General features: G+C 38.7%; 1 protein-coding gene across 8 annotated transcripts in view; it reads right to left on the bottom strand.

Annotated features, from left to right (window-relative positions):
• The window catches only part of SCML2 (Scm polycomb group protein like 2), a 96,373-nt gene that overhangs the window by 50,825 nt on the left and 26,910 nt on the right, over positions 1-18,638 (bottom strand). For 4 of the 8 annotated variants that reach the window (XM_080377139.1, XM_080377140.1, XM_080377141.1 and 1 more), the window contains exons 2-3: positions 9,633-9,740; positions 4,265-4,333 (exon numbers count right to left, since the gene is read on the bottom strand). In XM_080377139.1, coding sequence (XP_080233265.1) covers positions 4,265-4,333; positions 9,633-9,654 — 91 coding nt within the window. In that variant the 5' untranslated portion in view covers positions 9,655-9,740. Of the gene's footprint in view, positions 1-4,264; positions 4,334-8,076; positions 8,797-9,632; positions 9,741-18,638 lie in introns of all 8 variants that reach the window. The other 4 variants (XM_080377142.1, XM_080377143.1, XM_080377137.1 and 1 more) reach the window with 3 other exon arrangements.

Here is an 18,638-nt window from a genome sequence, read left to right as displayed (position 1 = left end):
ACCTTCTCCAAAAAAATTATCTCTATATACCAGCATTTCCCAAATGATCTCAATTATTACAACAGGACTGTAAATTTGGTGGGATGACTCCAGAGGGAAACAAAATAGCGGCTTTTTTTTCCAGGGAACATTTACTAGAAAGACACATAAGGTAACACAAGCGGTCAGCTGCACGTAAAGCCAAAAGGAAAACAGCATTGCCTGGCTCCCTGCTTTAAATCCTGAGTATCAAAACCTCTTTCATCAGGCAGAAATGACCTGAAGTTTAAATTAGAACCTCTCCACCTGTGAAGATACACTGTATTAAATTAAAGCCAGGCTCTCAGAGATGGTGCTAATTATCATTTAATTACTGCAGTCATAGAAATAGGAGATGAATGTATGCTTGCAACATGTAAGATGCATGTCTAGGAAGATAATCACATTGAAAAAAATCTCTATGCAGAAAGCTTCTCTGTATTCTCCATGTGCACATGTAAAGAAGCAGTTGTTTTATATATATTTCTAATTCTAAAGCTCCTGAAAACATGTGATTTTTGAGAAATAGAAATCCTTAAGAAAATAAGCTCCCACTAAGTGACGTAACATGCAGTTCTCTTCCCACTCAAACCTGCAGGCTGAATTAAACAGCTTACAAAAAAATCCATTATGCAACAAGCAAAACTTTATAACCCACCAGTGAAGTATAAACTAGAGAGAGAAAGGAATTTTCACAGTGAAGAACAAATCAGCATATACAAGAAACAGGGAATACCTGTTGACCCATGGGTCAACAAACCTTGTTGCCTGCAATGTTGTATAAATACCCTATTGCTTCTTGTCAGACCTGCCAATCACAAAGTAACTCAAGCTAAAAGGGACCCCAGGAGGTCTATAGTTCAGCCTTCTGCCCCTTCAGGGTTCCATCACCCTCAAAGTGAAGATTTTTTTTTTCTTCCATCAAGTGTGAATTTCTTGTGCTCCAAGCCAGTGTTTGCTGCTTCTCATCCTTTCACTGCACTTCTGAGAGAAGCCTGGCTCTGAACCCTCTACAGCTGCCTGTCAGGTAACTGAAGATAGCAAGACAATCTCCCATGAGCTTTCTCTTCTTTCGGCTGAAGAAATCATTCTTCTAGTTTCAGTACCAGTTTTCTGCTTACATCTTGCATTCCAGCTCCTTCATTTTTTTTCGTGGACTGCCAGCCAGTTTGCTCCAGTATAGCAGTGCCTTCCTTGTTCTGGGGAGCTCAAAAATGAACACAGTACTCCAGATACAGTCTCACAAATACGAAAAAGCAGCAAATCCCGGCTCAGCCTGCCGCCTACAGTCTTGCTGACAGGACCCAGTATGCAGTTGACGTATTTCACCACAAGAGCACACTGCTGGCCCATACTCAGCTTGCTGCCTGCCAGGATTCCAGGGCCTTCCCTGCAAAAGTGCTTTCCAGGCAGCCAGCTTCCCTCCTGGGCTGCTAACAGGGCTCCAGTCTGCCCAGGAGTGGGAGAGGCTCTCTATTTGCCTTTGAATCTTACAGGGATCCTGCCAGCCCATTTCTCCAGCGGGGGGGGGGGGTGTCCATCTGAAGAGCAGCTCTGCCTTCCAGCCGACCAGCTACACCTCACAGTTAGATGCTGCCCACAAACTAGCTGACAGCAATTCCTGTCCAACCATCCCCGTCTGCCAGTACACCATAAAATAGCATCAGCCCCAACGCTGACTTCTGAGAAACGCCACTAGCTATCAGCTGCCAGGTGGACCTTGTACCGTCTGGCAGTTCAGTCAATTTCCATCCACCTATCCAAACCACATCTCACAAGTTTGGCTGAAAAGACACTACAGAAACTATACCGAAAGCCTTGCTAAAGTCGAGGTGAACCACTGCTCTGCCCTTGTTTACAGAATCACTTACCACAAAAGGCAATCAGTCATGCATGGTTCACACTCAGCAAATCTATCTCAGCTGTTCCTAACCTCATCTTTGTCCTTTGTTTGCTTGGAAATGACTTCCAGGAGGATTTTCTCCATAGTTTTCCTGAAGACTGACAGGCAGGCCAGCCTGTAATTCCCCGGGTGCTCGCTTCTTGTCCTTCTTGACACTGGGCATACTGCTTGTCCTTTTCCAGTCACCATGAAACTGCCCCTATCACTATGACCAAATGAGAGAAGCCTCACAGTGACAACAGTCAACTACCACAGCACCCTTGGAGGCATCCCATCTGCTCCCATGGTTATATGAAAGGCCAGTTTGTTGAACCGGTCCCTGTCTTCTACTGTACTTAATGCCTCATCTTCATTTAAGTCAAAGTTTTACAAAATTTAAATTGAAAATTTAAGCTCTGAGTTAAGCGTCACTTGTAGGTAGGCAGAATTTAAGGTTCTGGTTTATTTAGGTTAGTTTAATACAGTATCACCATAGCCTAAACACTGTTTAAGCTGACGGAGCACCCTGTGTCTTCTCATCTCATCCTTAGGTTCCCCTGGCATGCATCTGAGACTTCTGATGCAGAGATGTACCTTTTCTAGTCTTTATCCCACAGTCTCTCTTGGTCAGAGATGAGGTTTCCTTTTAATTTTGGTTTACATACTCTTGCACACATAGTACTTTAACTGTAAGGTACTTCATACCCTGCTTTATACCATGTACCTCCTTCTATATGTTGTGATCATTCAATTAGAGTTTTTCTCCTCCTCCTGTCTTTCTCTGCCTTAGTTTCCTTTTTCACCAGTTCTCATATCTCTGTATCTCCCCTTCTCTTTAACTTTTCATGTCACACATCCCCCTGAAAACTCTGGAGGTTTCCTGTTAGCATTGTATTGCATCTTTCTTCATCCAGCATCAAGACACTCGCTCCTCTTCCTTGCCGCTAACAAGCAAAAACACAGGATAAAAATCTCTGTCTCATCTATAGACAAATCAGAGATCTTGGATGATTTTGAGCAAGGCACTCATCTAAGTGTTTGACAGAGCCTGGACTAGAATTCATGAGTAAATTCAATGCTCAGACACCAGATTAACAGCATAGTCCTGAGTGGAATAACAGATGATAGAATAAGTCTTGCCTGCTTAGCCCCGCTTTTCCACAAAGCTTTTTCAACACCTTGCTCTCTACCACAGGAGGCAGGGGTGTCTTCCAGTGACTCAAAATATTGTTATCTCATCTATGTATGAAAAGCACTTTGCCGGTGGGGGATGTCTTATGGGGCTCTGTCATGTCAGACAACATTATTTTAAAACACAGACATGCTACCTGAGTCCAGTTTGACTTGGAGGTCCTCCTACACTGCAGAAGAGTGTACTACGGCTGGTGGTAACAGGATAATGTATCTTTTATGCAAAGCCATCACCCCAAGTACCCAGCCATGGTGTCAGTATCTCAGCACATTTGTCCAGTGACTACACTATTTGTAAGGACTCCTCTGTCAGTACTCAAGAAAAGCTCTGAATCACACCATCTATTAGGAGTCTGAGGGCATGGAAATGTAAGCAGAGTAAGAGTTTAAGCAACCCAGTGATATTGAGAACTAATTAACAACTCTAAGAGGTTTCTGCTTCCGTCAACAGTACTCACGACACTTCTTACTGCCCCAAATTCAAGCAACCAATATGAACATACAAAGGGTATATAAGGATGCTGCTGCTCTCTCACTGCAGCCCACAAAAGCTAAACTGCCAGCGATTCAATGTATAGGCTTGCCTTGTTGCACCTGTTGAGGATAGTAGGGGCTAAGTTTGATAAGAAGCTGGATCATTTCTGGCAAGTGTGTAGTTTCCTCAGGTTATTATAATAAACACAACTGATTTGAAGACAGAATTTGTTTAAAGTAAAACTAAAATCCTTGACAATTCAATCCAGTTAGCAATCCTAAAAACTCAGACTTTGGGTTTCTTTGGTGCCAGCAAACATATTAAGGAAAGAGAAGATAATTGCAGCAGAAAAGGCATGCAACTGGGAAACACATGATGAGAAGAACAGAAAAATCAGTAATGAGCTAAAAAAAAAATAATCATGTTTACACAGCATCTTTGATTATACACCCAAAGGCTACTTGTTTTGACTAGTAAAAGTATGAGGCTCAAGTCAAGCAGTTTCAACCATCATTTTCTGTACCAAAACATACTTTCTTAACAGTTAGACAAAAGCAATGTTATAACATCTAGAGATTGAAAAAAAAAAAAAAAAAAAAGCTTCAGGAAATACAAAGTACAAAGATTTGGTGCAATCCAAATACACACTTGTTCTTTTAGGATACCTTAACTAATAACCTGACAGCTGCAATACCTACCACTTTTTAAAGATGTGTTGTTTCCCTGCTGATTCTGTCCATCTTTCTCTTTTTTAATATTCTTTGAATCTAAAAGACAAGATTCCATTACATAATAAATGTAATATTCACATCATAACGATGTCCAGCATAACACAGAATGCTTTCAAACAATACAAAATGCCTTATTCCAAATACTTCTATTCATTTCAGTGCATAGTCAAAAAGGTATTAGTACTATAAATTTAATCAGTGTGCTATTTTTCTTTCAAAACATATTGAGAAGTACAGCATGAAAAAGCAGAGCTTTTGTCGACTTATATTACATTATCAGAATAAATCTAGCTGCAGAAAATGTAGTATTAGCTCCACAAAGAGCAACCCTGCCCTAATTTTTTAACAGCTTTACTCAAGCTACATGCAATTTGAGATCCTGAAGATCACTGGATATCTTTTTAAATCTTGCCTAGACCACTATGAACTGAGAAACAAGAAAAAAACTAAAACCAACCCACGCTCAAAGCGTATTTCTGAGTTAAAGATTCCATTCTATATTTAAATTCTTCAATATTCAAATGCAAGCAACACAGTGCAAGTCAGTTATTTATAAAAAAAACCCCAAAATCAGAAGAATCTATCTTCTCTGTCATTCATCTCCCCACACATACAGAAAGGAGTCAGTCATATTTCTTTTTTTGTCACATTTCAGCATGAATAAAACACATAGGGATACAGGGAGGCCAGAATGGAGAGAACTGAGGGAGTCAGTTCCACATGTTCCTTTCAGTCTTTAAAATACACTGGGGTTTGGTGACCTGCTTTTGACGCTCATTGGCTCAAGCACAATTAAAATATGACACCGAGTTGGCAACCAAATGCAAGTACATTTTCAGATTTAAAAAGGTTATCAGCCTCTGTGTGTCAGAATAACTCTCTTGGTTTGCGAACGCCTCAGCATTGGGAATGGGGCTGCTCCTCTGGGAAGCCATACACCTCAGTTCATGCCTTGGGTCATCCTAGTTAGCCTGAACTGTTACATGTGAAGGGATGGCTCGCTTGTATCCAAAGATTGTGTTGATAGCTGATTCCTGGATTTACTCACATTTAAGTCTTTAGCTATTGATTGGCTTGCACCTGAGCAGGGTGGGGAGAGGCCCCAGGTGGGGTTGGTCAGGGACATTAAAGCCTGTTGGTGTACTCAGAGTCAAGACACCTTTCAGGAATAATCCAGGTCCCACAGTCCTAGAAAATATACCTCCAGCTACATACCTGCTCAAAATATGCTGCAAAAATATTAACCTGTTAATATTAATATCTCCTAAAGCAGGCATGGAGAGTACCACAGTTCCTTTGAAAAGGAAAGAAAATGCTATGTCTACTCCTTGACAGTCTTCTTTCTTGACTTACAGGCTCTTTCTTTTGGAAAAAGTTTGCTTTGCGACATTTTCTACTTGATAGGTTCCCAAAGAAAAATTCTTCAGATGGACCCGATGAAATGCTTCTGGATGACACGCACAGAGCTCTGATCCCAGTACTTACTCAGGAGTAGGGCATTAACACACCCAAGCGGACACCCTTCGTCCTCACAACTACTGCCAGTGGGAATCTGAGAAAGGGGTAGTGTTAAAGCTAGTTCAGTAACAACAACAAGACACAAGGTTAACATCCACCTCTCCTTCAGCCTCTTTAGGATTGAACTGAATCCAGCTAGTTTTCTACTGAGCAGTGGCAATCACCAGCAGAGCCTTTTGTGATGTTCTACAAGCTGAGTTAGTCAGGCTTTCCCTGAAACAGTCATGAGACCATTGCACACATGAGGCTGACAGTTCACAGAATAGATAACTTCCCAATCTACTTATTTCAGAAGAGGAAATCCAATGGAGACCCACATAAGAGACTTACTGAAGAAAAGAACTAATAACTGTTTCCTGTGAACACCCAAAACTTGAAAGGACAAGTCATGAAAGAGTATCTACCCAACAATGCCAGATTTCAAACAAGATCACAGCCTTTCATGAGACATCAAGAACAGGTGAAAGAATGAAAAACCACAGCCTGGACACCAGATGAGTTCTCGCCGACAGCCACCACCCAAATTATTTATTTCCTGTACTAGTTTGGTTTAGTGCCTATCCCACAAATATCACAGCAAATATGAATGTTGAAATTGAACACCCTTGAAAACATGTTTTTCTTATCATCAGCCATTAGAAAATTATGAGAACAAGAAGAGATGATGACATTAATGAGAAGAAATGGATTCCTCAATAGCACTTTAAAAATCTATTTCATTTGAGGTGGAGGCATCCTCAGCCATATAATGAACTCAAAGTACCATCACTACTGCTTGTTTTTGATGGCCAGAAATTTACTCTAAAAACACTCAAGTACAACTTACCCAGCTCATGCAGAAGCATTCAAAACTAAGTCTGAATAAAACCAAGACTGTTTTTTTCAAAGAGTCCACTTGCTTTTCTGCATTCCAGTCTTCAACACTGGGAAGACTGTTACAAAGCTGGAGTGTTTTGTCTAAGCAGGTGAAAAACTACAAGCAACAAGAAGTACTAACCTGTTTTCACAAGAGATACCCTGTATCTACTATCACCTCAGAAAACTTTCCTGCCCTCTATACTTCACAGTTGCTATGATGTCTTGGCCTGGTGTGCCTCTTTCAATGTCAGTAGTTAGGGTGAATAAGAACGTAAGGTTTATTTCCAAAAGCAACATTAAAGAAAATAAGATTTTATTAAAATCAAATTTTATAAATATTAATTACATTGCATTTTTTAAAAATGTGTACCAATCTATATTTGAAATTTTGATATTCTAAATTCTAGTAAATTTAGTTTCAAAAGATCACTGAAAACAAAATTAAGACATGGAAGACATATTGAATCACTGATTACTTCTTCAGCATTTGACCCTCAGCTTGGTCAAACCTCAAAAATGAGGTTATGAAAGAGGGAAATACTTCTGCAGGTACAAAGAGTATTTTCATCTCCTTCACCTAGCCACATTCGATGACTATTCCTTGAAACCTGAAAAGTGGTCCTGAAAATGGGAACTTTCTTTTTTCATGTTAGAGACAGAAGAGATTATTAGTTCTAGTCTTGAAGCTCATGATGACAAAAAAAGTCAGTTTAATTCATTATCTATCTTCCTCTGTTCATGAAGTCCATTTTGAAAGAGACAAGTTTCAGTCTACTTTCCAACGTAAAACACACTATGCTTTAGATCACTTATCAGAATATGAACAAAAATGAAATGCTACTTAATCACATGCTACTCAGCTCTCTGAAAAAAAAAAGAACAAAAAATAGGATACCATTTTCAAAGAAAGCTTTTAAAATACAGTAATACATATAAGTATATAGAGTTTATATATTTGCTATGTAAATATATATATTCAGCCTGTAATACATACAAGCTAAATACTTACTTTCAAAGCTTCATGAGGTAGTGATTAGAATACAGGACATACCAAAATTACAAAAGCAGCACATTCTATTGTTCACCAACTAACCATTTTTGTGCAGTGCACTTCATAAACTAAAGCTGTAGATACAAAACAAGATTAGAGTATTTAACACAGTGCTTTCTGCTTACCAATTCAAACCCCCATGTGTTTACATTACTCCCACCCTATCTGTAACTAAAGAATTCTTCTGGCTGATAAGATTACTCAATAGAAGACAGGCAAGGGCAACCACATCTATCGTGCAAAAAATTGGAGACAAGGAAGGAAAAAAGCTATCTTGACTGACTTGTGAATGCCAAAAAAAAAAAAACCAACCCAAACACCACCAAAGAAAGCCAACAATCAGAAAAGGCACCTTTAGAATATAAGGTCTGGTACAGATAATCCAGTGTACGGTTCCTCTTACAAACTCCCATGTTGAACTCCAGCTTCTTGTCTGAGATTCTTTAAAAATCCACAACACTTCTTTCTGGGAAGAGTTAACCTTTCAACAATCAAGGTAATTCCTTTGTTCATGTGCTGGCAAGCATCATGTCTTTCCCACAGAATGGTGTGCTACATAAGGAGGCACATGTGTTATCTTCTCAGATTTGCTGTTTGCTTGCTGTCAAATGTGGGGAAAAAGCAGTTCAGTCGTGCTTCCAATATTTTTGCAGCTATTTCTTAGCCACCTTAATGTCTTGAACTTTGGTGAGTGTTCAAAAAATAGCAGGAAACCACTTTTTTCAAAGAAAACCCTTGTCTCTTCCTGATGGACGTGAAATACCTTTGGGTGACAGAACATTTGCTCTTCCATGCCACAGAGTTGCTCGCTTTCAGATGAGGTTTATTAAGACAAGCCCAAGACTTACCATCGCTCAGGAAGGGGCCTTCTTAACTCCCTACCACACAAGGTTGTGAGCACCTTTTAGCTACCCTTCACGAGCCTCAGTCCACATAGTTGAGGATATCAAGACAGTGAATATGAAATGACTCCTTTCCCTTCTTTTTGTGATTCCCTAGTGAGATCCTTATCTTATCTGCCCAGAACAGGGTGTCTCTTTTCATATATTTAGACAACAGCCATGCAGAAAACCTGCAAAAGAAGGAGATAGGCTTCCTCCATAAACTCTGGGTGCAACAATTAAATGGATGACTCCTGCCATTACAGAAAATCTATTACAGCAAAAGACAATTATTTACCAAGGGAGCACACAAGCACATAAAGCATCTTGAGCTGAAGGTGGAAAGCTCAAGAAAAGTACAAAAGTGTTAGCAGCCTTTTATGGGGGAGGACTACCCATCTGAAAGCTTTGAAAAGCAACAGCAACCTGGTTTCAGACAGTGGGTCTTTCTTCACATTCTCTTTGTTTCACCAACTCAAACACCCTTGTTTCTTCTTTAGTCTCACTATTTTAGCACTTAACTCACAATTAACTTCTGCAGACATGACACAGCAAAAATCACACCTTCGTAGTACACTGTGCATTTGTGAATAAATTTCTTTAAAAATGATTATTTCATCTTGAAGAGACAGCTGCTAATGCCATTCACTGTGATAAAATTTGATTCCCTGTACTACTCTGTTATCATCCTGCTAAATTATATGCAGTTACAGAATAAAGCACTACATTTTATTTAATATCACACCTAGACATATTCTTCAATTTAGAGTAGAATAATAGCTTCAAGGCTGTCACAGGACAAAATCTCTTTGCCTGAACTTGTAGAATTCCAGGATAAGCCAAATTTAGCATACTTACTCTAAAACAATGTGAAGTTTAAATTTACCTGTATTCAGTATGTATCATAAACTGTCTTCTTTAATCTAACAGCACAGTAATTGTCAAGTAATATACTACCACCTTCAAAAAGATAATTTAGCAGGTTTCCTATTTTCTTTCCTCTTGGATAAAAGTTACCAGGCCTTACCTTTAGCTGCTGTTCTCCCCATGGTAACACTTCTGTGATCTCCTCTCTCACAATAAAAAGGCTGAAGTTGAAAGACCAGTTAATTCTTCCTTTCAGCACAACAGTTTCCTGTGGAGTAGTAATACAACAAGTTAGGGGGGAGGCTGTTGTTGGGGTTTGGGTTTTCTTTTTTTGGAAAGAAGGATTTTTTTGTATTGGTGTATAATGATCTTGCTGCTTTCAAGTTGCAAATGTTTAACAAACTGTGTGTAGAAGAACAGCATGTAAACAGTCGATATTTCAAAGTAGCAAGGGTACAGAACCCAAACTCTTATTTCATTTAGACAGTTAATTCTATAATTATTTGCATTCTCTGTGGATTACTAATAAAAAGAAGGATATCAAATGTGCTTTATTCCTTTTTTCCCAACAAACAATACTGAAAAACGGAAGAAAGAAGACTTTTATACATAACCCACATGTACTGCCTCACTTGTACAGGGTTAAATAATCATCAATTTAAACATCTTCAGGCAAAACACACTACCTTGTACAACTACAGTGGAAGGGGGAACAAAACAGCCATGTAAGAAATCCACACAAAGGCCCAAGTGCACACTGATACCCCTGCCCACTAGGACTTGTAACAGCACAGAGAACTTTTTAAGGAAACGCTAACTGCAGATAAAAGCAGCAAAACACATTCTTGTAGCATTTAGAAACTAGAAGGGCCAGATTAGTTAACTATTGTAAAACAGCAAAACAAACTTGTGTGTGTTACTGCGATTTTCTACTCCACCATCTAGGTTTTTTGAATTTTGACTATTTTCAATTCAAGTCAAACTCATTTGAAGCTTTCTAGCCTTGAAGTAACAAAGCTAGCAAGTTTATTATCCTTTTCCATCAACTTTTCAAGTAATAATGGGTAAAAATACATTCAAATTCCTGAATTATCTTCTTTGATAATTTCCTTTCAAGGAACTCTCGTGAGGTTAAAATTTACTGCAACAAAAAAATCAAGATTTATTAAAAAAATGTTATATAGGTGCATACTTTTCCCAAAATTAATTTTGCCAAAGGTAACATTTTTAGAAGCTACAGCTTTGCAGTGTTATTTAAAAAAGTTGAAAAACAAGTTATCAACACAGAATTTCTTGAATCTTGTATTCGCATGCTAAAAAAATACATATACATGTTACATATAACAATATAGGTGTCATACCGCTGAGCATTTTCCTGAAACTGTGACATTTCAGTGAAATTTCTAGGAACTTGCACACTATGGTGATGGATTGCATGTTGAAAACTTTATACAGTGCAAGTACCATGACTGAAATTAATTAAATATGGTTTTAAAAATGCCAGTGACTGAAGAATTAATTTAGGGTGTGTGTGCTGTGCGTGAACATGCTGGATGGTTACTACAAAAACTCTCAAGACTGAGACTTGGAAACAATTATAAATAAAACTGAATATTACCATAAAATAAGCAGGTTTTGCTACACAATAGCATTCATAGCATAAGTGATCATCAGGATTAAGAATAGAAATCCTTTTAAGCAATCAAATTTTAAATACTTGATACTTTAATAGACTAAAAAAAAATTTCAAAGCTTTTCCATTGCAAGTTATAAATTGTGAAAGGTGATGCAGCGTCAAAGTTACTGTTTTTACAGATTACTTCAAAACAGTGCATGGGTTTTATCTTTTTGTTCGAAGTACCAGATTGCACTTGGTGCAGTAATAAAGATTCCAACCCCGCAGTGATAGTCATCAAGTTTAGCACAACCGGAGTGTCTGTCAGAACATAAAAAGGATTCCAGCTTTTCATTAGCTTGTGTTGTACCAGATCGGCTATTTACAGCATGCCCACCAGCCTGTTAAAAATATAAGACAACTGAAAGTTCTGAAGGCACTACTTAAAATGAGGCAATCCCAACTGCAGGAATACAGTATATTACTGTTTCAAAGAGGTGCTACTTAAAACTCAGTTACACCTAAGTATTCAGTAGATAGTGCTGTCACAGAAAACATTCAAAACTAGTATTTCTGAGCCTCTATCTAGCAACGGCTACATGCTGCTCAGTTACAGCAATCTGGAAACTAGTTACCGCCAAAACAGAGCCAGATCAGTCTGAAACAAAGTGGAACTTCTTTTGCAGGGACAAACCTAGAAAGAGCTTTCCATTGCTTTGCGTAATTCAGCTGCAAACCGTAAGCAAGGCAGTTATGTCCTTTGCTAACCAAGAAAGACTCCTCTTAGGCTGTGCTCACCATCACCAGCCTGGCTCAACCCACAGCACACCCATCACAGAAGAGGAGAAAACAGGGAATACAGGGAAGAAACCTCCAGGGACATTTTGGCAAAATTACGCAGAAAGGACAGAGTTCAAGGCATTTGTGCATGCTCACCTTGACAAGCAAGTCAAGTGAGTGATACAGAAAGCCAGAGTTCAGAAATGAATCTAGCAGCTTCTAGAAACAAAGGGGGTAAAATGAAACAAAACAAGGTCAGGTATATATAAGCAAACAAAGAAATGCAATGGCAAGGATGAAGCATAATGGCATTAGGGTGCACAAAGCAGCAGGATGAAAACCAAAGTTACAAAGACTAAGCTAAGCACAGTGATTGTCAGTTACAGACAGAAAACTGCCAAAACCTACTGATTTAGGGAATGGTGGTAAAGAATCCATATCAGACACCAGTAAGAAACTGTTTGCTATAAATTAAGGAAACTGAAAAAGCTGAGAAAAAAAAATAATACATGAACCTAGGACAGTATTGGATTCATCATCAAAATATCTTCAATTTAAGGAGCCACGGAGGATCTCCACACTCATGAGGTCTATTATTTACATCATTTCATCACTTACATCTCAGTTCATCCTGTAAACTGAATTCTATCTGTGATTAGCATCCCCTACATCAGTTACATCTTCAAAAAAACAGATGGAAAGCATTCATCTGCCTTTAATTCCTTACTGAAGTTTTTATTGTTAATGCCCAAATCACTTCTACTAGCCACCTCCCACTGTGTGAGCCCTTTGTCAGAAAGCAGCATATTAGTAGACAAGCCTAAGCCTTCACCCTCTCTGTGCTGCTACTACATACTACTAGGTGTCAGAAAACAGGATGGAAAACAATTTTCCTGTCTAACCTTACTCTTCTCATTTTGAAAGAATTACTCAACGGACATGTATTGCTGCATTTCAAATAAGCTAGTAATCTCAGAAAATGTCAAAATCATTCTGTTTTGCCTGCTACGCATCTGCATTATCCTTCCCACTGTCAAGCAAGCACTCAAGTAAGCCGAATATCCTGAAAAAAAATCATGCACATTTAGGGCTTCCCAATGCAAGTTCATCTTGACAGCATGCCTGCTCATAAAAATACATACTACAGAATTATGGAGATAAATATAACAATCAAAAGAAGCCTAAGCAACCACTAGATTCTGGGTTAGTCCCCACCAAAGAGATTAAGGTTTTTCTGTCAATGATGCCCCCAGAGGTAAGACAAAGACACCAATTTTAAAGCCAGTTTGCTTTATTTATAAATGCAGTAACTCAGACCTCATCACTACTGTCCTCAGGGAAGGAAGGGACAGTTGTCAAAGGGCAGTCTCCGCTGGATAAGGACTGAGGCTATTCTTTTAGAGAGATAAACAGCACAGAAGAGGAGTCTAACAAAACGTCCACTTTGAAGCATCACTTAAGTTCTTCTTAATTTTAGCTTGAAATACAGGCAGTCATTTTTCAGGCTTAGTCCAAAAAAGGAGTTATACTTCCCCCTCTCTTCATTCTTTTTCTTTTACAAATGCTTCCAGGTCAAATTTCCATACACAAGTGGGGAAAAGAACTACACATAGTTTGAACAGCAAAACCAGTTATAGACAGAGAATAGGTGCAATGTAAGCAAACAAATATTCCCCCACAACTCTTTTGTATAGTACAAGACCTACATTTGCTTTCACCACCAGCATTCATGTGCTGTTACCTTTAGAAACATAAGACACCAGTTACAACTGCTGGCCAGTATCACCATACTCCCATCGCTGCTATTGCTCCTCACCTCCTTCTTGCTGTTTGTTACAGACAATACTGCAGACAGCCCTTCAAGAAAAGGACCTACAGAGCCTCCTCCATGGACAGACACACAGTCCAGCAGCTGCGGTTCCCACTCCAGCTTCCATGCATGGGTAACATGTACCCACAAGCACCAGTCGCTTCCCAAACAACTGTGACTTCATTGCATTCCTTCAAAGTTATCCTTCATGAATCTGGAATACATTTTTTAAACCTAATCATCTATTAATCTGTTATCTCTTACATAAAAGCCCTATTTCATATCATTTTCACAAGCCTTTAAGGGGTTGAAAAGAAGCAAATAAAGAGACTAAGACTTAAAAGGAATATTTCTATAAGGTGCAATACTTCCAAATCTCGAATACTTGAAAATTTACTTTCCAGGATATTAGCCAGTGTGTAGACTCATTTAGTATACTTCAAGACACAAGAGCATATACTTGCTTATTTCTGCAATAGAGATAATCACTTTACACCTTTTAAACATACTGTGGCATCACTATAGAAAAGTAAAGTCTCAAAGGCTAAAATAAAAAGAAAATACTTACATGAACATAATCAGAAGTTCATAAAATGTAACACAAGCTTATCAATATTATTTAGCATTACACTTATATGATTTCAAAACAAAACATAAGATCAGGTCTTCTTTCATTTATGCACACAAAATATAACCAGTTGGTGTTGTGACAAGAAACCTGACCCAATTCACAATCCCTTTTAGTTCACATTCTTTGTAAAGAAAAAAAAAAAAGGAAAAGAAAAAAGTTATATTCTTTCAAGGAAAGCAAAAATCTTCCATGTTTTCATACAACAGAACTTTAATAAGCTGATATATCTGAATTTCTAGAGACATCTCTTCTCTCTAGAGATATATCTTCTTTTTTAGTTGATAAAAACCAAGCTAGGAGAGAAAGGCTTTTGTCAAGTTAACAGGCTTTCAAAAGACCAAATATTAGCTAGCCATATGTATTATTACGACAACTAAGTTTGAATATTTCTTAATTTGTTAAAGGAAGAGAGGGGATACTTAGTGCTTTACAAACATAATTTTGTAATGTCATTTGCCTTAACATCAAGAAGAAATTTTCTGCATTTGCAAAATTCCTCAGAAAGTCACCAACAGTGTACTGCTCACTATTTATGAAGTGATTAGCATAAACAAACATTTAAGCTGTCAACAGTAAAACACTGCCTGTAAATGTTCTACCCTCTCTCCAGGTAAGTTTACGATCTGCTTTAGAATATGAGCAACTGTAATTACAGTAAGTCATACATTTCAAGACTACAGAAATCTCTCTAAGCTCTCAAACAGTACTAAGTGTATTATTCAGTACAGAGCAAGGCATTGTGTATTTTAAAAAGCAACACTAACAAGGTTTAGACCAAAGATTTAACAAGGTTTAGACCAAATATTTGTCCCCAAAATTCCTGAAACAAGAAATAAATACTTATAAATGAGAAGAGCAGATAAATAAAGTCTCCAAATTAAACAGCATAGCTTGTATCAATGCACAACAGAAAGAAATCTGTCATGTAGATTCAACATTTACTAATTTGAAAGCAATTTTTAAAATTAAAGTTTAGAGCTGCTCTTTGGCTACTAGTGGAAAATAAAAATAGTTTTTCTCCTCTTTCCCTCCCTCCCCATCCTGCTTTAAAAGTCAGAAGATGTGGGGTTGTAAAAACCTGAAAAAGGAAATGGTATGTGTGAAGTCAGCAGTTCAGCAAAGCGGCTGACTGGCCATTAACAGCTTTAAATATTCTTAAAATGCCAGTCTTCCCACATGAAAGAGCATTTTAATGTTATATTCAAATAAATCAAAAATACAGCTTGCAGCGCATTTCTGTCTTAAGTAAAACTGCCAATTATAGTAGTTTACTAGTATATATTTACAGTAGCACAACAGTTTGACAAATTGTTTAAACGTTTTGGTGAATTCAGCTCACTGAAACCTCTGCTGTTTTCCACTTCCCCCTTCAAGCCTGGAGTACTCTTCCTGAAAACATTCATCATCATCATTCAACCTGGCTTTGTTCAAATGCCTAACTCAAATTTCTTTCATACAGCAAACGAACTATATTATGCACAAAACCCCCCAACAATTCTGTATGATTAGCACTAGCTAAGGGCTACATACCTGCATGAAATATTCTCTACAGCCCAATGCATCTCCTCTGCCTTCAGCTCAGCCTCCTTTGACACAGAAGAGAGCTCTTGAACTATTTGTTCTGTGAGGCACTGAGCATGCTTTCAGCACAGAGTAAATACAGCAGGTAAGGGAGAAAAGAAATTGCTGTTGCAAACACAGGAAGAGATGCCCAGATGCTAGAGATCCCCATAGAGCTTTTCTGTGCTTGTCTTTGGCACACAACAAGCAATACCAGCAGCTTTAAAAGCAGCAGTCAGAGTATGTGTAGATAAGTGGACAGGGGGGAAAAAGACAATTAGAGGAGGGATGGTGGAAAAGGGGATTTTACAGCCTCTTAGGCAACTTTGGCTTCCTCCCGTCTACATTACCTCCAAACTTGAAAAGAGCTGAGGAAGCTCTGTTCAGATATGATCTAACAGAGCTCTCTCCACATACTGAGTAGCCGACAAAACCATCCCTGTGGTCCTGATTTTTATTCATCCTACAGAATATCTAGAGAAATACAAACAACTTCAGTCTAACGCAGAAATCTATGGAAGTCAAACAGTGTGCACAATTTATTTTTTTCTTTGAAGGCACGGAGAACAGCCTTGGGACATTTCTGCACAGGATCAGTCTGCAGCCAGCACCCCAGGTGGAGTTAGCTTTTTTCAGAGCAATACGCTTGCCTCCCCTTGCTGTCAGCAGCAACATACTCCTGCTATCATGCTCTTAACAGCACTTAACATATCTGTTTCTCTCTCCCCACTTGAGAATCCAAACAACATAATGCTGGCTGGGACTCCCTGCCACTGTATATTAACAAAGACAAGAACTTGCCTCACCACATCTGTCTGCTGCTGCAACACTGCAGTGTACCCTGGCTCACATAATGGGACAACTCCACTGGTCCCACACACTAACAATGTGTCTAATCAAGGCACAAAACCAAACCAACCAGTCTTAAAAAACCCTTAAGCAATTTCCCAATAGCTCCTCCTTCCAGAGGATGTTTCTGAAGGGATAAAACCCCATAAAGCTGCTTACAGTCTCCAGGCACACATCCCTATACTGGACTCACCTGTGCTGTTGGTACTGATGGCTGTGCTGTTTCCCCAACTTTTTATTTCTCTGACTAAAAAGGAAAATCCTTCTTTAACCCCCTTACACAGGAAGGGAGTTCATCCTCCACACAGATGCCACCCAAAATATTTATTCATCTATTTGGACAAACATTCATAAGCACCACTCAGTGCTGCTAGACATTTCTGCAATTAAAATGCTGACAGGTCAGAAAAGACAACTCCTAAGTGCTCAAAGGCCTAGACAGCTGCAAAGACTCAGCTGTAGTATTTGCTACATTCTTCAAAAATGGAAGAAGATGAAAGACCCAAAGCATCAGGAACATCCAGAGCAAATCTGTATCTCTTTTTCACTTCCCAGGACAACTTTCAGACTATAAAAAAAAAAACACCAAAAACAAACAAACAACCAAAAAACAAGTGAAACAGGCTGTAACAGCACAACCTCCTCCACCTCTTCAGCAGAGCTGTCACTGGTTTTGTGCAGCTCTAGCCCAGGACAGACGCAGAACATCTCCCTTTCTGCTGCTTCTGGAGATCACGTTTCTGCTACTTCTAGAGATCACCTTTCTGGAAGCAATCCCCGCCCCCCCCCCCCCCCCCTCCACCCAGTGCCTACACCATTAAGCACTGGAGAATATTCAGACAAGGACCCGGGTAACATTTACCTACGAGCTGAAAGTAAAAAATTACATGTCACATACAAAGTTTCCCAGCTAATTATAACACTGTTTATGTACTGGATTTAATCATGAAATATCTTCTGACCTTTCCAGAAAACTGCTGTCTGCCTCTTTATAGCACTCCAGGGCAAAGTACACATACATGAGATTTGGTATGACAAGTGCCATCAAACATGCTACAGCTCTTTTAATCTCTGAGCCTCTGACACGGTAATGACAATAAGGAGCTCCACCAAATTTAGCAGCTCTGATACCCTTTCACATTCCTCCACGCACAAGACTCACTTTTACAAACTGTGCTTTTTAAATGGGCTTTTAAAAATACACCAAGAACTGCACTCCTTCCACTGAACCTTCCAGCATTAATCTCTGATAGATTCCATACAGTACATAAATAACGGTACGTGCTTCATTTTAGGTACGCACCTCATTAAAATGGTGTTACCCTCTTAAAGGATGAAAGGCTAAACTTCATCTTTGCCCTATGCTAAAAGGAATCATATTACCTTGAGAAGACCACAGACTTAAGACTTCCATCAAAGAAGTTCATCCCTTTCATGAAAAGGCTGAATTTCCTTTGTATCTTAAATGGAATTTGACATGATTTGTGAAGCTGAAAGCCTAGAATCAAATTATTTAACCAGGACATCTACCTTTAATGCAACGTCTTGCTTGCTTTTAGATGATGACATACAAATGAGGAGCTGCACAGAAAATATACCATTTAAGGGTAAAAAAAATAACAGTCCAAAACTCTGTTCATAGTTAAACTGCATATAGCATTATTCTAAAAAAAAAAAAAAATAAAAAAAAAGAAAGAGTACTTTAGGATTAGTTTGGGCATAAGATACCTCCTTGTGGAACAGAAAGGCTACTACCCCACTGCTAAAAGAAATGAAACAGCACTAGAATTCTGTTGAAGGTTTTAGTATATCAGAAAGATTTTGATATTAGGCTCTGCAAGTAATTCAGAAAGGCAGAAAGAGAGCACATGGAAGAACCACTAAGGACACACTTAGTACTGCACCAATTTGGATCCTAAAA

The sequence above is a fragment of the Falco punctatus genome, assembly GCF_963210335.1.
Source record: "Falco punctatus genome assembly, chromosome: 2".
Lineage (NCBI taxonomy): Eukaryota > Metazoa > Chordata > Aves > Falconiformes > Falconidae > Falco > Falco punctatus.
This window is presented reverse-complemented; position numbering and strand designations above follow the sequence as displayed.